Consider the following 21,654-nt stretch of genomic DNA (forward strand, 5'->3'; position numbering starts at 1 on the left):
CATCAGAATTTCGCCTCCTATTGTATTTTGATAACGACATTTTTCTCTTATCATTGAATGTTATCAAGCTTATAAACAATAAATAAATAACGATAACGAATTTTAAGTTTTAATCGAAAAATATTTATTTTTAAAAATTGTAATAATTCTACCTATTATATCGTATTTATTTCGATTAAAATGAAATAAAAAACATTTTCGCGAAATATTATTTCGATCTTTTTTTAGTATCTACTGGGTTTAATTATTAGTAAATACATTCTAAATAAATTTCGGTTTAATGCGCTCGTAAGATATATTTATAAATATATATTTACGTTTTTCTCTTACGTAAAAAAAATTTGGATGTGAAATAACAAAAGGCTAAACGGTGAAATAAACAGCGTGAATTACAAGAAAGAGAAACGGTCGATGTGTCACGGATATTTTTTTTTTAAATGAAAGCGTCTCCAACCGACCGTCGCTAGAAAAGAGTTTAGTTCAGGTAGTCGCCGACGATAACCGACGGGCGGGTACGACGAAGAAAGACCAGTTGCGTCGGGTCGAGCGCGCGCGCGCATGCGCCGAAGGACCGGTTCTGTTCGCGCGCTAGATCGTGACGTAAGGCGCGTTAGTGTTTAGTTCGTTGTGTTGGCAACGCCAGAACGCCATCATCGGGTTAGTTGCGTCTTCGGACACGTCGACGTTCTGACGTTAGGTTACGGTGTGCGAATGGCTGCGGTCACGATGAACTTCAGCATGGAAGAATTTATAGAAGAAGTGCGTATCAGACCGGCGATATATGACATTACTACTCCTGAATATTCAGACAGATCGTTTAAAAAAGTTTTATGGACGGAAATCTGCCAGAAATTCACGGTAAATTGGAACCAACTATCCGAGGACGACAGAGACACTATCGGTAAGTAGAAACCACCGTATGTATTGTATTCCATCTCTTTTGCGACCGCCTGTTGCTCGTCGCTCTTATGTAGTACCAACTTAACGAATATTTTTTCCCTTCCGTTTATAAGCGATAACGACGATCTTACCTACCTCTCCGACATTCGACAAACAAGTTTCTCTCTCTTTATTTCTCGTCAGAATGTGTCCTTCATTATTAAATCTCCTTTCTCTTTTCCAGTTTAAACGTTCCGATTTTACTTTGAATTCAGAATATAACATTGTTATCGTACATTTCTATACAATAGTTTATTAATATCGTTCTTATTTTTAAATTGCTTACCTCTCGACTAACTCGTGTAGAGAAATTATTTACAAATCTATTATACTTTAATCTATTCATCATTATAATGTATTTAAAATGTTAATTATTAATTTTTCGTAATTAAGTAGAAGTTAAAAAAAAAAAAAATTATTTCTTTTAAACATTATATGTTTTGTTATTACGTAAATAATTTTTTTTCTTTCAAAACGTTATCGATTAATTTGGATGTAATTCTATAAATAAGTGGGGATATTAGGACATAGATAAATGGGGATGTTATCAATTAAAGGGGATGTAATTTCTTTTTATTTATTTATTTTTTTGTTTAGAAAAATTAAATTAATCATTCCCGATGAATTTTATTTTATCGCAAATATTTTTTGAAAATAATAAAAATAAATTTTTTATATAAATAAATGTGTGTGTGTGTGTGTGTGTGTGTGTGTGTGTGTGTGCGCGCGGGTGCGCGCGCGCGTATATTTTTGATTTTGAGGATAGACAAATATCTAAAGCGAAAAATAAAATTGAAGGATACGCGTGGAAGTGTTTAACGTATTAAAATTTACAAAATTAATTTACCGGATTCCAGATTTTTATTAGCATTTTCGTTTGTTTTATTCTCAATTTGACCAGTTTTTTTACAGATCTTTTGGAAAGAATTTTCTTGTTTTTTGGAGATTTTAATAAAATAAACTTAATAACAGTAACATTATTAATAAAAATAATAAGGTTTTTAATAGCTTTAATAAATTGTAGATGTGACTATAAATAAGAGAACGAAGTATTTTCTATATGTATACTTCGTTAAGTATACATATTTGCTTTTCGTAAAAAGCAAATATTGTTTTTTACATTTAATCGATTAAATTTATTTATTTTAAAATTTTAATTTAGGTACAAATACATACGTTTTGTTTGTGCATACAAATAAACGTCATTTTTTAAACGCGTTATATGTTTATACTCGGGATAATCTGAAGTTAAATTTTTTATTTATAAAATAATTTTTCTAATACTTTATTTTATTTCATTAGTCATAATTCGTTTAACAGTTTATTAAAATTATTCTCAGTTAAGTCGGAAACAAATTAAAAATAATAAATCCCAATTTTTTTCGGAACAGAAAGTATAAATAGCATTTGATTTATTTACGTTACTTACAAAACAATAAAAATATCTCTTATCGTATATACATAATTAACATCACTTTTATTGTCGATTAATTCGGTTTTTTTACAATATGTTTAGATGACAGTTACTAATAAAATACAAAATCCAATTAATTATTATGGACATATAATTTATCTAAACGAAGAATTTCTAATAATTTTTACTTTTAAATTAATTTTTTTAAATTGTCAGATGATATATTTTTAAATTTGTAAAAAAGGGAGGGTGTTTTGAACGTCAAAATATCGATTATTTAAGGATTATTTAATCGTATATTTTTCCCGGTTGAATTTTGAAAATTATTTTTAGTCTGTATTATTTTAATATAATGCTTTTACAATCGAAGATCAAATTACTTTTAATCGGGTTTTTTGTAATCTTAAATGGAAGAATGGTGCCGATGTTTTTAACTTCTGTATAAACTGACATTTTTATTTTCGGAGAAATTTATTTAAAATTCTGTAGGAAAGTGGAAAAGTGTATTGGATATAACTTTTGAAAATGAATTTAACTGTCGTAGTGTGTTGGAATATTTTCGTGTGTATGTGATCGATTTTTTTTCTTTTTTTTTGAAACAGCATAGTTTTTTTTAATGATGGATTTGTGATATTTTTACGTACTTTTATGCATTCGTCGTATAATTTTGTTAATAATTTTACTTCCGTTGTCCATAAAGCGAAATTTCTGGGTTTGTTGCACGACAGGTTATCTTGAAATGATAATTTCAAATTTCAAATTGATTTCATTTGCAAAAAAATCAAAAGTTACCGTTTTTTTTTGAAGCGCCTCCGTACAACGCCAAGGTTGTCGTTATTTTAAATTATTTAATTTCCCTCAAAACGTCCGAATGAGTTTATGTAATACAAAGATATTCTGTAAGAGCAAAGATAAGCGTCCATAAATATGAAACGCGTTAGCGAATATTGTAAAATTAAAATATTAACTTATCCTTGCGTTTAAATTATGAATGTAATATTTGGTAAAAATAATAGAGGCCTACACTCTTAAAAAAAATAAATAACATGACAACCAAAGAACTGCTTTTGGTAAATATTATTACGCTTCCCGTTTTTAATAAATTGCTGAACCGTTTAAAAAGTTTTTCCACAATATTATTTAAAATATAATTCAAATTCTTTACAGAAATACGATATTATATTACACTGTCGATGAATTTAAAGTTCTTTATAATAAATAAAGATTTTCACAATATTGTATTTCCGCTAGGATTATCGATCATAATCGATTCGAGTGCTATTTTCTGGAATTCCTACCATCGCCATTCTAACGGCCGTAGTTACGCGTATCGGGAAATCATTTTTCCGTTCTGAAAAATATTTTTAGCGATTAGTACTAAAGCGCTCGGAGTGCTAGAAGTAGTTCTGATATAGGGGTACTCCAAAACGCGTCGACTACAAACTTTAAGAGTTACAGTTTTAGGAAGGTTAGAAAATAATACTCAAATCGTTAATATAAGTAAACAATTTTTAGATAACTTAAATTTCGTGCATCCTGTTCGATGTGTACATAGATATCTATTAAAATAATTTTTATTAACGCCTTCTGAAATGTGAATTACTTCGTCGTCATTTTATTCCAGAGTATCTATTTAAAAACGAGCGTATTTGGGCTTTTTCTATACATTTGCTTTAATGTCTCTGGAATATCATCAGAAATGATTATTTTGTTATGCGCCGGTTGAAAAAGGTGTGCTTAAATTTTTATTAAACATCCCGACGGCAAGCTTGCGGACCTATTTTTCCGCTGAAGCTAACGTAATATAAGTTGCTTGTTTGGATATGCCGCGTTAAAAACAGCTCTTTTTCTCGCTTGAAGATGGACCCGAAAATTTTATTTTTTCTGTAAGATATTGCACCTCTTCAACGGAACAACTGTGCGTGATAGATCAAATGACGTTTACCCCGACCGCTGGACCGTTCGACGTGTTCTCAATGAGAGAGCTTGTTTGTGGTGGCCTCCAAGGTCATCCGATCTCACCCCGAGTGAATTTTTCCTTTGGAAAAATTTGTTAAAGGATCTTGTGTATGAGCTTCCGCTGCCTACTGATGTATTAGATTTGAGGCGCAGTGTCGAAGCGGCTGTCGCTTTCGTTACTCCAGACGTGCTGGTTTAAATACGGGACGAACTCTCCTATTAGTTGAATATGTGCCGCGTGACGAAAGGTGCGGATGGAAATGTCTTCCGAACCGTTTGCATCGGTGGCACCCTGATAAGAGGTCAAACTGATTATAGTGATGTGTTATCAGGTTTTGAGGGTCTAAAAGACGACCTCCGGTAAAGTCCATCTGGGCTAGGATCGGAAAGGGCGGTGGGGTGACCGGAATCGTCACAAGGCGGGTGTCTTCCTCTAAGGTGGTCAGGATTGAATATTTCTAGGAAAAACTGTAAGAGTTACTCTTTCGTTTTATGTACGATTCGTTTCTGTACGTAAAAATTAAGAGCAATTAGGCAGCTTTAAAACCCCGATATTCTTTTTTATACGTCCTGTAAATTTCATAATATTCAATAGTTTTAATTATTCTATCCGCAATACGAGTAGAATATTAATCTAGTTGTAATTTATTTCTTTATAATCTTTTTTATTTACGTTATGTTATGGATCGTTTTCAAATTACTGCTTATAATTAATTTCTTTTATAACAAATTACGCGGCTGTATTATAATTATCATTATGAAACAGATTTTCATTATATAGAAATGTTCAACTGGTTCACCATTGACAGATCAGAAGCGAGTATTGTTTTTTGTATCGGTTATTTTTTACTTTGATTGTAATCCGATTTAGTAGTTATCAAGCAGAGGTTAATTTGAAAGTATGCCGATATGTAACTAAGTTTCTGTATAACACTGTTTATCCTTTCGTTAATTGCCGGATTCTGACGAACAAATGTCTTTGACAGCGATCGATAGTAAAGAAAAGACAGAACTTATTACTGATAACCTATATCCTTAAAAATGTATGGTTCAATTAATTTTTTGAAAAATTAAAAAATATATTCCGTAAATAATGTACTTCTACCGCTGATTTAAATTAATAATCCCGATATTTTCTCAGCCGTAGAAAAAATACGATACACAGCTCTCTATATAGCCATTAATTTACTGGTGCGAAGTTTACGATATTTGCCAAAAGGCTGTGACGTAACTTACTTCGCACTCGTGCATCGATGGCTATCATTACAGGCTCGTTGCATAATGTACGAAAGGATATCTCTAAAGTAAAGACCGTTTCATTGTAAAAAATTTTATTCTGAAAACTTTAAATATTTATTATTTCTCTTAAACACATATTTTATACTACTTCGCTAAATAATCGCCACATTAATTAAGACATTTATCTTAGCGATACACCAGCTTCAATATATCCTCGTCGTATTCTCCTGCCGCCAGTCCATTTAGCCGCTTATTAACAGCATTTTTAAGTTCATCGTCATCCGCGAATCGCTTACCGCTCAAAAGTTCTTCCGATTTCCCAAACAAATGGTAATCAGAAGGAACTAAGTCCGAACTGTGTGATCGGTGGGTGATTGTAAATTTCCCATCCAAATGTTCTCAGTAAATCACGTGTCGGACCCGCAACATGTGGACGTACCGCAGAACAGCGCCGTCGGTCAGTCGCCCACGTCGCCGATTTTGAATGGGGCGTCGTAACTTACGTAGAGTTTCGCAGTAGGCTTCTGCATTTATAGTCGTTCCACGTGGCATGAAATCGATCAGCAGTATGCTAAGTCGATCCCAAAAGTTTGTGGCCATCAGTTTGCATCCGAATGGCTGCAGCTTGACTTTTATCGGTCTGGTTGATGATTGAGGATGACGCCATTCACTTGACTGCCGTTTTTCTCTGCCGTGTAACTCGAAATCCATGTTTCTTCGCCGGTAACAATCGAATTAAGAAACTCATCACCTTTTTCTGAGTAGCGTAAAAAAAATTCCAAGGCAGATCCAATTCGGATTTTTTGTGACGTTCCGTTAAGACGTGCGGTACCCAACTTGCATAAAACTTTCTGAAGCCTAAACGGTATGAACAATGTGACTGATAACAGCTCTTGAAACATCAGGAAGAAGAAGGGCCTGGTCGAAAATCGTTGAGCGACGATCTTTCACACCATTTTCTGACGTTTCTTTAATTCATTAAATTATCACCGTACACAGCCACCAACTGCCTATGAATTTCAGCCGGCTTAACGTTTTGTTAGTTTAAAAACTTACGACCACGTATTTCATGTTCGGCGGCAACATCGATTTTCCTGTTCATTTTATAACGTAATAACACACACGTAATCAAAGATACTACAACGCGACAACTTACAGACAACAATGCAGTGTGTATATTACTAGCGTGGCCATGAACGACACAGGTTCGCCAATCTAAAGGGAGAAATTTTCAAGCGGTCTTTACTTTAGAGATATACCTCGTACTACTTTAAATCAAATTTTACTAGAATTTGTAAAACTATAAAATTCAACATAATATAATCCGGTAGGTGCAGAAAATTTAAAATCCTTAAATCAGTTTTACCTGTGGTGCCGCTAATAATGGTGCAGCCGAATCGTTATTATCATATCGAGTTATCGTTGGAGGTAATTTATATAATTTTGTAACGGATAATCTAATCGCGTCAGTAAATCTTTTGTTAAGAATATGTTTTAAGTAAATCTTATATTTAACCGGTCTTTCTTTATACTCATAAGCTTCAAGCTTATGCGGTGTTATCAGGAAGGAATAAAAAAATTCTATCGTCAGAAATTCGTTATTTTTTATAAAAAAAAAGAAGAATATTATTTAATTTCTACAAGATAACATCAATCTACCTGTTGCAGAAACAGCACTGTTTAAAAACTTACCGTTCATATTACAACCAGAGTACTGTTGTTATTATTCGGCATTAATATGCAGGCTTTTTCATACGTTAACATTAGCAAAATGAAGCGCCTCCTCAATCTCTGTTCAAGTAGAGACCACTTCATTCGATGAAATGGATGCACGTGAAACAATTGAACGCTTACCATGTTCAATTGATTCGAGGCTATGCGATTTTCTAGAATAGAAAATCGTTAAAGAAATAATAATTGGTATAAATTCAAATTACCTAAATCTCTTTGTCGTTGATAACACGGGAGAACAAAAAATATTTTTTTTTGTCTCAGGAAAAAAATGTATTCTGATAGTATATGATAATGATTATGATAGTATTTTTCTCTGAATTATAATATGATATCGATTTTTCCCCCCATCACGAAAGGTTTCCGAGAGACAGGCATTTATTATTTCAAACATTTTAATACTTTCTGGATTCTTAACTACACAATATTCGAACATTTGACTCACCTAGAAAGTGAGAATGAAGGTTTTCTGCTATATTTCGCCTATGGGGCATCCCTTTTGATGGCCCAACGATAATCGGCCAGCATATTAGGATTCCATTTGCCCTGATACCTCTTTTCCACAGCTGAAATTTCCTGATGAGTGTTCCCCGTGCTCATCGCTCACTGTGCGAAGATTTTCCGGGAAGAAATCTGGGTGCGAGTGCAGGAAGTGTACTATTAAGGACATATTACAACCCAAATTTTTATAATATGATCGTTGACAATATCACGGTAATTTTCCGCCTTTCGATTTCCATAAAAAACTGTCAGTAACATTTTTGAATGCTTGCCAAGCTGTTTTTCCAGTAAATTCAATAGTTCCTCAAACTTTTCATCATGTATTAGTGATCGTGTTTGTGGACTTTTTTGCATCGCTAATTTTAGGAAACTTCTGTTTTGAGTACATGAAACCAGGAGGAGGAGGAGTATTGTCCATGGCCTTGACGAAATTCTTCATTAATCCTAGTTTGATTATAACGGAGGTAGATACACATTTTCAGGATTACAGAATGGATCATGTTTCACGTTTTTCTGTTCAGGAATGATTGATTCGCGTCTAGGCCATTATTTTCTAATGAAATGGTTTTTTCTGTCCCGTCTATTCCACTTGCACAAAAAACAAAAGTAACTTTGTGTAACCAAGCTGCAAACCACGAATAAGTATAATTAGTTTCAAATCACCACCGATATCCCATTCATATACGCATACCTAACAAAAATTGTTAGGTAGATTTAAACAAACTCTAGGCATTTTGTAGCTAACGACCAATTAAAATTAAGTTGTAAATATGTAATACACAATAATTCAGACACACAATGACGTATTTAGTGGTTCACTACTATCTCACAATTGGCATCGTTCTGAAGAATATGTGCTACATTAGATCTCATTTGTAGATGTCAATAGACGTCTGAACCTGCACAACAGTAGCAACGCTACCCTTTGAGAGCTCATTTGGTTCCATCATATTTGCAATGCTCTAGGAGCTTTTACTTGACAATGGACAAATAGAAGAAATTCGTATTAAAATATTTAAAAAAATGAAAATAAAAAAATTGCGGGTGATGGAGAAATTCCGAATACGTGTTTGAAAAAGGATAAAAAACCGCATAAGTACACCTATTGGTACTTGTGAGACAAAAATCATGTTGATCAGTGTAATTCATTTGATTTTATAAATCTAAGACTAAACTTTATCGGAAAAAAATGCAAAATTCAACGGTTAAACGCTGCCAGGAGTACATATACGTTTTACTTCCCCGGACTATATAATTATCCATATATAGCTTTACGAGTACTGTATAAATCTACAAGAGAAAGTAGTATACTAATCGGATCAAATTATGTAGATCTAAACACAATTTTAGCACTGAAAAATTCCGGAAGGATTTGTTTTAGCTTATTTTTTGCTTCGTATCTTCAGACAATGATTTATTTCGATAAAATTTGACATATTGATATGAATATCAATATTATTATCCGATTTCTGTGGAGCAGTGGTATCGTCTTGGCTTTTCATCCAATGGTCCCGGGTTTGAATCCTGATTAGACATGGCATCTTTCATAAGCTACAAAATTTCAGTTTCACATTCTCAGGCCACAAGCTTCAAGCTTATATGGCGAAGTAATAGAAAAACGTGTGTGTGTGTGTGCGTGCGCACGCGCGCGTGCATGGGGTATTGATATCATGTAATTTTGGTCATATTCGTGTAAGGGACGGGGAGATACAGACCTCATGTTTCCCTTATCTCGAAATTTTACATAATTTAAAAAAATTTAACTTTTCACATAATTTCATGTTTCTTAGGTAGCAGAGATACTTTGATGGTTTTTAGTCTTATCCAAATCTCCAGAAGGTGAGAGAAAGAAAATCTTTTTATGTAATTTCTGAGCTGAAATACATTCTTGTGCTAATCAAGATGATTTCATTACATTTTTGTTATATATTTTGGCGAACTCATTCAGGAATAGGGGATAATAAGGCTTTGTCGTTTTTTCGTCAGATATCATCATTGATTAGACCGGATTAACCTATTGTTACAAAATGTTGTATGTTGTCTTCCGAATACGGGTCGCTGGTGACGGTATTTAATTTTGGTTACGATCGATGAACGGGGTGAGAGATCCGGTCGCCTTGTGTCCAGTATCTCAAAAGTTTACTCGATGAGTACAATGAATTTTTTTACGTTTCTTTACTTATATACTTTAATTCATTCTTCTTCTAAGTAGAAGTCTGTCGAGGATAAAGCCCTGTAGGTTTAAGTTTTTAAAGACACGGTCGATCACTTACAATACTAAATAATCCCGAGCGTAGTTACTATCCTGTTTTGTGTATTTACATACAGTTTTTTTCGGTTATATTTATTGTTTAAATTTTACGAATACGTTACTGACAAGTAAATAAAATTATCAGAAATAGCACAGGTCGAACACTTTTTCCTGAATATCGACGGAAATGACACGGCGTCAACTTCAACGGAAAAACTACAGCGATGCGAATGAACACATTAAACACGTTCTGTTGTATAGGCTTAATATTATCTTACTTTTGTTTGTATTAATTATCTGAAAAGGATTTTTTTTTAATTTGAAATGCCATTAGTTTATCGTATACGAGTATATTTTTAGATAATTGATTTTTAACTATTATTTATTCTTTGTTCATTAAATAAATAAAAAAATTGTTTTTTTTACTCGACCGTAAATTAAAAAGCTGTGACCATATAAAATAGCGTTGTTAATGGCATATTAAATTTATTTATTGTTTTTTTGAGTTCATCGGTTTTTATCCCCCCTGGAGCCAGACTCGAAACCAAGCATGTACACAGCTCCATCGCCTCAAACTGTCTAGACGAGGACTGACGTTCACCCCAGACAGCCGGGGACTCGGTCTTTATTTAGTCACCGTGCGTAATGAGAGGATTTAATCTAATGAGGGGACATCGTAGAGATCCCCCCACCGGGACTCCGGTCCTGATGCCACTTAATGAATTTTTTACGTTAAAAATGATAACTTAAAAAAACGAAATCCGTAAATATACCTATTTTATTTCCACTTTTTTAATTTATAAAAATTAAACGATGTGTTTGTTTGTAATAGATAATAATAATCGTGAAAGGATAATGAAAAGGCTACAGGTAGGATTTCTAAGGATTTTGCTTTTACATTTTTTGGAGAACGAAATCGGTAGATAGTGCACATTTTTATGGAAAATAATCATTTAACGATAAAAAAACAAATAAGAAGAGTAGTATTAATTATTCATTACAAAAATAAATGGTTATTAACCGATTTATACTAGATAAATTGTATTAAATCGTTTATTTATCGTTTAAATTACTTATTTTGTGTGTTGCCTGAAATATTTTTTTCGGTGCAGTATTTTTAATCTCTGCTACTTTGTAACTCGTTTGCATTAATATAACTTTTCTAAATTTTCGCGTGCGGTATTCTTCACTGTTAATATCGCAAAAATTCTGATCTTTTTTTTTTGTTTAACCTGCGAGTCCACAGTTAAGCATTAGTTCAGAGGATGAGATGAATGATTTGTAGCGTGTGTGAAAATGCCATGCCTGACCAGGATTCGAACCCGGGATCTTAGATTAGAAAAAACGCACGTAATATTTACAGAATTTCTGGTCTCGGGTTCGAATCCCGGTCAGGCATAGCACTTTCACCCGCTAAAAAAATTGTCATTCATCTCATCCTCTCAAGTAATAGCTAATGATGGTCCTGGATGTTAAAAAAAAAAGTAGGGGATAAAAATGATTTCCAAAAAAACTTCAAATTTATTCAATACGACAATGGTTGCATGTGAAAAATGTTTCACGTGTTTAGCATACCACAACATCTTCTTACAATTCCAGCAATATTTTGATATTTTGGTCATCCCTTGCCGTAAGGATTGGTCATATAAAAAATTGTCAGAAAATGTTTTAGGTAATATTTAGAGGACTAGCAACCACTCTAAACCGAACCGATTCGATACTGTGCCTATTAAGGAAGATATGATTTTTTTTTGTTTGTTTTAAAACGCCATTTTATTTCACCCCATGGTTCAATGGTTGGTGATATCAAAAAACTTTACTTGGATAAGATTTAAGCCCTTATCCAAAGAAAAGTAAAAACTTCAAACGAATTCGATATTTTACTTAATAAGAAAGAACGATATTTTTTTTTGTAAAAGCACTCCCATTTCCACTCGCATGGTCCAATTTTGACCCATTAACGAATTCGACTGAGATTTTAGGTCGCTATTTTTTATGTATCAATTTGAATGTAATTGGCGCAAAATTACGGCGGTTGTGTCCTCAAGAAAGTGAAATAAATAAATATATATACATATGTATGTAAATGTGTGTGTAAACTCTTGAACTGACGGTGGTTTTGGGGTCTGGGGGATGTGAAACGCGAATATATGTCGAAATTTCCCGGTAATCGAATCACGGTACCCGTTACAATAGGTGACTTTCTTATGAAATCTGCCTAAAATCTATGGTATACGGTGATGGAAGGTAGCAGATCGAGATCGCTAAGATAATACGTATCTCAACCGTACGGATATATCAAATTTTACACAGATATTTACTTACGCAACTGCCAGCTAGACGGGTGCCGCATTCGCGTACGATCCATTAAAATCTTGTATGAGTATTTCCAAGCACGATTTGGATCGTTTCAACTTAATCGAGTATACTTTTGACGCCTCATAACAGTAGATGAAACCGGGTTACGTTACTTCCGGACCTGCGACCGTGGAACAGGCAAAATTTAACGGTCACATTTAACGAAAAAGAGGATTCTTTTTAGCAAGACAATGCGTCGATTCACTTCTCCAATTGTTACAGTAAAGTTGTTCGAATAAGCGAGCGAAATTTTTTGTCGTCTCTTTTATTCGTTGGACTTAGCGCCTTCTGACTATTATCTGTTTGCGTCTACGAAAAAGTGGAAAGGACTTGCACGAAAACATAAAGTTATTACCGAAATATCTGCCTATTTGGAAGACTCGGTAAATTATATTATAATGAGGGTGGAATAAAAGTGTAATCGGACTAAGGGTGAAGAATTAAAATGAGATTGGACTTATGAAACACCCCTAGTACAAATGATTCTTGGTTAAATGAGCTTATGAAAATTTTATATTTTAAGTAAAAAATAATGTTTTATTAGATTGAGAGCGAATATAAGTTTATATTCAATAACTTTTAGCAAATTTAATTTTTTTTATGTTTGGTAATTGAGGTTAAAAATTGATTGCACTTTCCAGAAAGATGAACTCATCCTAAATAGCAATCTTCTTTCTCGTATTTCTGCAATTCTTTTTTAATTCTTTATTAAGAAAATCGTTTCTTAAAAAAACAATTTTTTTTTTTTTGTAAACTTTAAGGGTATTTTGTTAACGTATCCGTATATCCTTTTTATTTAAAACATTATAAACTTATACTAATAAAAACAATACGCAAAACCCCTCCCGCAGTTATAAAATTAAAAAATGAATATTATTTACTCGTGTTAACTCATTTATATTTTTATTTCTTTGTTTTTGAGTTTCTTATCCAAATAAGAATAAATAATTATATAAATTTACAGAACGTTAAGGAAACGTTGTAACCCACAAATAACTTTACAACAATTAAACGTAGAAGATGAGATTTACCAAACACTTTAGCCTCAAAACGATCTGTATTTCGGTATGTGTCCGCTACTTGGGATATACTTAGGCCAATTCTGAAATTAGCTGTAAAAAATATTGGATGAACGCCATTTTCGTTAGGTTTGTCTAAAGTTTTTTAAGCCAAAAATTGTATTTTTCGATACTCTTGAAAATGATGTTTACAAAACCTACTCTTTCCGTTTAAAATCTTTGAAAGCTGAACCTCCGGTGCTCGGATTGTGACGGTCATATACCAAAAAGTAGATTTTTAAGGTAGAAGTTTTTTTAAATTTCAATTTTCTGTATTTAAATGTTGAAAGTTATTTTACGATCGCCGTACCTTATTAACACGCATTGTATGTTGAATGTTAAAAAATGTAATCGTATATTTACTTCCTTTTTTCAACCTCCCGATCGGCCGCAGGTGAGATTTGAATTTATATAACTTGTGAATCACGTCAAGCTTGACAGCGATTAGAAACCTCAATAAGAATAATAGAAATCGACCTCTTAGAAACAAAAATCCAAATCTGAGCGCTTTCTGCTTTTATACCATCGTCAGAAGTGTAAAAAAATATGTATTAAATATTTTTTACACTTCTGACGATGTGTAAAAATCGTCAGGCTGAAAATCGTAAAAATCGTCGTTGGCTGATTTTTAGGAAATTAGCCAATTTCCTAAAAATTTAGGAAATTGGCTGAATGAAATTGCTAAAATACATTATAAAGTCAGTATACGCCATAATGTTGTAGAATCATCTAATTAGTATAGGAATGCGAGTTTGAATTAAGAAATGAGAAAAACTCTTTTTTTGTCGATGTCTGTCGTTTTAGAACGTTTTACTCAAAATACATAAATCGTTCGATCTGTTTACTCATTTTTCCATTTCCTATTGACGGTGTAAAAGAAATATACACACATAAATAAAAACGTAGATGTTCGTTTGTTCAAAATCTTTAATCTTCAAAAGTTCTTCACCGATTGCTTTTTAAAACACGTTTTTTTTTTTAAATAGCGCTATCTCCTGAACATAAAAGCAACACACGCTATACTAAATATTTTACGATTCCATTTCAGTGTTTTCCGATATATGTATCCGCTATAGACTAAAAACGTACTGGACCGATTTACGCGCGGGGAAAAAGGGAGAAAGGAGAAAATTGAAAAAGGTAAAAGGGAAGAAGAGGAAAATGGAAAAAGGGGAAAGGAAATGGAAAGGGGAAATGAGTAAAGGGGAAAAGGGGAGGGGAAAATTAAATAAGGCAACGAGAAATTGGGAAGGAAAGGGGAAGTGATTGAAAAGGGGAATATAGTAAAAATTAAAACGGGGAAAGGGAAAAAAGGAAAGGAAGAAAGGATAAAAAAGAAAAAGGGAAAGGTTAAATTTTGTGAAGTTCCGTGATATTCATTTTGTTAATGGTTTATCTAACTTTCAGTGTGTTCATTAATTTATATATATATATTTATATATATATATATATATATATATATATATATATATATATATATATATATATATATATATATAAATGTTTATGGTTGAGTTTTATAAAATATAAACATTAGTAATAAAATATGATCATTAGCGTTTATTGACCCATTTATTTATTTATCTTTTTGAAGTTGTTAAACTAGCAAAGATTTATAAAAATACTAACAGATTTTTACCATTAATTGTAAACAAAACGACCGTAATGTATTGTTAAAAAAAATATTCTTACACGTTTATTATAATTTAGCTTTTTCAAGATATATATATATATACACGCGCGCGCGCACACACACACACACACACACACACACACACACTAAAATTACGAATAAGTAGGCGTGCAACATTTAATTTTTCAGAAAAAGCCCGCACCGTTATATCTAACAACGTGTGCGGGTATATTCAATTTTTTTTTCACATTCATACACCATCTACTCTTTGTTTGAAATGTGTTACTCGAAGAGGTAATCATATTTTTACGTTACTAGCTTACTGTTTGTTATACTTAGGAAAAGTAAAATACAAAAAGAAACGATCACCCGATATTTTCTCGACGGCTTGACTAAAGATTTGTTTAAGGTGGTGGATAAGTGTTATACGTAAAGGTGTTGATTTCTAACTGTACTTTTTAATAATAGAAATAGTTTACCTGTAGTAACAAATTTCTTACGGTAGCTTACGTTTAGAGAACGGATTGATTTCATAAAAGTTTTTGAAAAAAGATTGGATCATGAGAACGGAAGAAATTTTGGGATAATTATGCTTGAAAAATCGACTACCTATGGAAATACATAGATAAATAAATTGTTACGTAGTTAAATAAATATTTTAATCCGATCCGTAAATAATATTATATAGATATTTCGAGTACGTTGATGTGTTATTCCGTGAATAAAAATAGGAACTATCCCTGCGGTTGTCTAGATGGACCTAGAAACCACCGTTTGGGAAACCACCGTAAAATCTTGATCAGAGCAACAGCGCAAAATAAGCAATCGATTATAGTAATATTAAAAACAAACCTGATTAAGGTCCTTCTTCATTACATCAAGTAAAAAATATACTTTAATTAAATTCTATATTAATTTGTTTAAAATATAAACGTATGAAATATAAGGTAAATACTTAAAATACTTTTTTCAGAACTAAAATAAAAGCTTGAATTTTCTGTATTCCTGCGACGAGTGCATAAATAAATGCTCAAATAATTTTCATTAATGCCTTTTGAATTACTTTTTATATTTAGTGTCTTCGTGTTTTTACCGTAACATTATTTATTATATTTATTTTAAATAATTAATTTGCCGTTTGATTATATTTATTTCTTTATTTTATAATTAATTATCTATTCTTTGGTGCTATTCTGATCAAGGTTTTGCTTAATCTGTACAGTTAAATGCTGGGGGTCTTTTATATCCATGGAAAAGTACTTATCCGTTTGTGAAGTTACGGATGTAATTTTTTATCTTTTTTTTCATTTACGTAACAGAGTAAACGATTTAATTTTCTACATTTAAGCTTTGCGTTTCTGATGAACTGTTTTTTTGTTTTTTTTAATATTGCGTCTTTTTTTAATCTCTCTATATTTTAAATAAAAATATAACTGAAAAATTAATGTAAAATAAAACTAAAAAATTAGCAATAAAAAATGAAACATTTTTTATTTCCCGTGTAAAAAAAACATTTCAACTCTTTATTAAATTTCAAACTTTTTAAGTCAGCAAAAAAAGGATTATTGAGTTTTTGTTAGTCGTTTTGAATTTTTTGCGTATATTTCTACAGTTAAAATTTATAATGATTAAAAGGTATTATTATGAAATTTCTATCGCCATGTTTTTGTAGCGGGTATTATTTTATATAAATTATTTACCTTTCAAATCGTTAAATTATTATTACCCTGGATGAAAAAAAATTAATATCGGGATCAGTTAACCGTTCGAGAACTTGCCGTACTTCATCTTCTAAACGCATCAAAACATCGAGTTTTTGTGTGACCCAAAAATGGTAATTTTCATGAGGATTATTTTGCTTCGTTTACTCGCGTTTGATAAAACCAGACTAGTCTAAAATTGTAATTCCGGTACCGTTGTTTGGATCTTTTACAAACGGGGGTAGGGTCTGCTTACAAAACTTTAATCTAGACTGCGGATCTCTTCGGTAAAGCTACCGAACAATTTTTGGCTTATACGGTCGGATTCGTTCTACTTTTTAATAATATACTTTGAGAAAAGAGTTCTCTTTTTTTCCAGATTTCTACCTCGATTGCACGGTGCCGACAAGGTAATTTTTATGTACTCCTGTACATGTAACGATAAAAGATTTTTTCTTTCACTAATACTAGCTTTTTGGTTCACAACGTTTTATTCATTCTAAAATCACCGTCTCAAAGAAGGGTTCAACAATGCATTGTGTTGTTTTAACACAAAATTAACCGGGGTATAATATCGTGATTGTAGTTAAATAACATCGTTACCTAATTGTAAAAATATAAGTCGCTGATTTCTAGGTAGTTACGGATAAAAATAAGTATAATTTTAATTCTGTGTTAAAATAGAAAAAAATAAAACAAATTGTATTAAATCTACTTCAGAATTATTATTTTGTTGTAAAATGCAACTAAAAAATTATAAAAAGTATTATATATAAAACATAAAAATATAGGACCGAACGTGAAAAAAAAATTAAGAAATGCATTGCTGGGTATGACCCAGCAAATAGTAGTTCGCAGGCGTCTGGGCAAAGGATATCGGGGGTCGATTAATCGGTCGCCTCGCCCGATTCAGTTGTTTGTAAATATTATATTCAATTAATTTCCAACTTCTTGACATTATTGAGGAAGACTGTGACAAGTAGAAGAGGCATTTTTAGAATGCGATATTAAGCGTTATAACTTTCTTCAATTTTGGAAGCAAAGCGTACAATACTATTCAAATGCAATGTGCAAATTTCAATTGTCAATGCCTGCCTGCTTAAAAAATAAGTAATTTTTCAATCTATTTTTCCCAAACATATTTATTTAATATGCTTAACATAATACGCAGTGAAATTTAAAAATAAAATTAAAATATCGCTATTAAATTATCGCTCTATTTAATTTTTCTTTTATTTATTTTTAATAATCGATTTTGTTTCTAGAATTTTCCAAACATCGAAATGATTCTTCTTTCCGTTTAAAATTATAATACAGCACCTTTCTGCCGCTTTTCGGTTTCTTAATTTCTTTTTCATTTTCAGACAAATTTACATACATAATTTTTTTTAAATTCTCTACTAAATTTGTTGCCAAATTTTATTTGTTTATCGGAAATCTACCGATATTATCATACGTCAGACCTAAATAATTATGGTTTGTGACACCAGCGTTTTGTGTTCGTAATTTTCTCAAAAATTGCTAGTGATACGGTTCTGGGATCTGTTTTATTTAATTTTTAAATCAAAAATCATATAAAATTGTCTAATTTACCCCCATAATTTAAGTTTAAAGAATTTCAGTACGACTTATTTTATTCTAGGACCATAAACGAGGACAAAAGTTTTAGCAAACTATAACTCGAAAACGAAGCGTTTCCCTACCCATATTTATATGAAAATGTTTCTTTATTTTCACTAACAATACGTCCTGAAATTCTTTCCGATCCTTCTGTGATTATTATTATATAATAATATTATTATTTTCCAAAATAAAGGAAAAGTTAATTAAATTTCTTATTTAAAAATTATAAAATTGAGGGATACGCAATCAAGACGTAAAACGAAGAATTATTATAATTGGAAAATGTTACATGTTAAAATTTCTGAAACGTTAGAAAATGTTAAAAGCTTTTAGCCTCACCAAAAAAAAAAAAAAATGATATTCCGTACTTCAAATTCGTATATGTTTTACGTTAATATTATAATAAAATAAACGTGTCATTTTTATACGACATTAATGCGTGTAATAAAGAATGAAAAGATATTTACTCTAGAAAGATTAGAAAGCTCAGTCGACATGGCTGGATGGCAGCGGATCGCTTGACCGGTTCCGGTACGTCCTGCTGCAATACAGCAACCCTTCCGCTACACCCCGGATAGAACTACTCTGCATCTACGCGTTTACGCTTTATAAGCTTTGATTAGAAACAAGTTGAATAACGAAGAGTTTTTAGATGCATTATTTCGTGCAGAATTATCATTAGTCAAAGCGTCGCAGACGGTTAAGTGTACGTCTCCTGTGCGAAAGGTCAGTAGTTCGAGGACCGTTTAACCGCTTTATACGAGTATTTTAACGCTACCTTCTCCTCGATACCATCCCCGGTAAACTTTCTGTGATAGGGATCTAATAAATACAGAAATAAAACATCCTAGCATAGCGAAGCGCGAATATAAGCCGTACACGAACAAGGGACGCGGCTACCTTGCAGTCTTCAAATCGGTTAAGCCGCATTAGGTATAACAGATCTCCGGAATATCATCCAAATCTGTATCGAAAAAATTTCCCACCGATATTACTTTTTAATCGACAATTTAAAATCGTATACTCTTCTGTAACATTTACCGTTTAAAATGTTTGGACGATCCCCCGTCACTTCTAACGGAGTAAGAATTATCGATTCCGATATTTACAAAATAATAACGTTACAAAATAATTACTTGACGCGGAATAAATATTACAAAATATTTATATATACTCCATGCATATCGAAAATTATTTATTCCGCGTCAAATAATTATTTTATGCTTTCGAATATTAAAAAAAACCAAAAGCGTAAAATGTTATTAGGAATCAATAAGGAGTCGGAACAACTTGTTTATAGTTGCCGATAATGTATCGATGTGAACGTATTTTTTTCTATAAGGTTAACCTTACACGCGTAAAAATTGTGTAAAGGAATATCTTATAATATTTTTATATTTTAACGTTTTAATTTCAACTTGGACCGTTCACAGCGAAGAGTAACAATTTTAACAATCTTTTATACGCGATTAAAAAGGTGAGATTTTTTCGTTTAAAAATTATACGCATTTTAAGTTAGGTAATATATATTTTCGTACGATATAAATTTTCATTTCACATTCCATTCAAACAGTTTGATGCCAGAAAGGGCATCCGGTCGTAAAAAGATTCTTTTGGTCTAATTTAATGAAGAAAGAATGGGAAAAATTCTTTTATAAATATATATACTCATTTTTTATTATTTTTTTTATTTATTGTAGAAAATGAAATATACTTAAAATACAATCACCACACAAGAGGAAATTGTAAAGGATTTACTCTAGTAAACGATTAAAAATAATAATAAAAATATAGATAATTTAATCAAATTCTTGGGTTATGATAATTTACCCTCAGGGAAATCAACTAATTCTTATGTTATACGTGGAAATTGTTTCATATTGTAAATATAAATCCAAAATTATTTTTTAACATACCATTAATTTTTTTTTTATTATACTGATTCAAAATGTAGCATTTAATATGAATGTTTTTTTTTTACATAATAAAAGTACCCGATATATATAAAGTAAGCTGTTGAGATACTGAATCAGATCTCTAAAGCATCCATTCAGCGTGGGTGGTCCAACCGTTTCTTTTACTTAAGCTAAATCTTAAAAACCTTTATATGACTATATGTATTGTCAGTTATCTACAATGTAATATCGATCGGGGGGTTTGATTTTTTTTAAATTTATTAGTATTTTTTTATTAAAGAGCAGCAAGCAAAATGACCAATGATTTTATGTAGTCGTAAGAAAGAGGGCGGTCTTATAGTAGTCCGTAGCAGATACCATATTATGAAAAATGACAGTAAAAAAAATAATAATGCGGTAATGTAGTCGACCGAAAAATGAATAAAAAAAAAATTAATACATATACACGCGATCTATATTAAAGATCATTATACGTAATTATATTTTATAATTTTTGTCTTGTGTTAAAAATGCTTTTGTCGTACCGAGTAGTATGTAATAAAAAAAAACTATTTTATATTTAAGCCTGTTGCGCACAGAAATAGACGAGACTACACTCTCATATCCATTTCTGTCTTTAAAATTGTTTTATTTTGTTTCTAAAAAAAAATATGTACGTTTAATAATTAACTTACTGTATTTGTACACGCATTCCATAGCATTTTGTTTTATTATCGTTTAATATGATGGAATGCGATTGCCTTTAAGGTATTTTGGACTGCGAAAATTGTTATTATAATACCTCTTGACAAAACTATTTTAATAAATTCATTTAAAAAATTCTCCCACCTGTTGCTCGATTATATTTTAAAAATTATACTATAAAAAATAATTTCAATAATATTTTATTTATAAACACCCGCATGGAGTGCCCCCCGCGAAGAAGATCAAAGCTAGAACAGTTTTATGATGTATATTAACAGAAAGATTTAACGGTTACATCTCTGCTTTTCTTCCGGAAGGTTCTGGATTTGGATTCAAGTCAGGCTGTTCATTTTTTCATATTTTATACTTTTTTTTTATCAGATAAAACGAGTTTAAGGTAACTGTAATTGTATAGCCTGTGATTAGGAAGATTAATAAATATATTAACTATTGTACCAGTAATAAACTTACCCCTTCAATCATATTATTATTTTTTTTTTTTTTTTTTTTAGTATGGTGTTGGAAAGGAAATACCTTTTGATATATGTTAATATAATAATGTGTACGTTGCAATCTGTTCAACTAGTGATCGACAAGCAACCCCCCCCCCCCCCCCCCCCACGGACCGCTGAGGTAAGGATGATATGT

At 31.7% G+C, this 21,654-nt stretch overlaps 1 protein-coding gene across 1 annotated transcript in view; it reads left to right on the forward strand.

Annotated features, from left to right (window-relative positions):
- Positions 1-646: 646 nt before the first annotated feature.
- Positions 647-21,654, forward strand: part of LOC142332151 (uncharacterized) — a 34,780-nt gene continuing 13,772 nt past the window's right edge. The window contains exon 1 of the mRNA XM_075378417.1: positions 647-901. Coding sequence (XP_075234532.1) covers positions 712-901 — 190 coding nt within the window. The 5' untranslated portion in view covers positions 647-711. The remainder of the gene's footprint in view (positions 902-21,654) is intronic.

The sequence above is a fragment of the Lycorma delicatula genome, chromosome 11 (genome assembly GCF_047948215.1).
Source record: "Lycorma delicatula isolate Av1 chromosome 11, ASM4794821v1, whole genome shotgun sequence".
Taxonomy (NCBI): domain Eukaryota; kingdom Metazoa; phylum Arthropoda; class Insecta; order Hemiptera; family Fulgoridae; genus Lycorma; species Lycorma delicatula.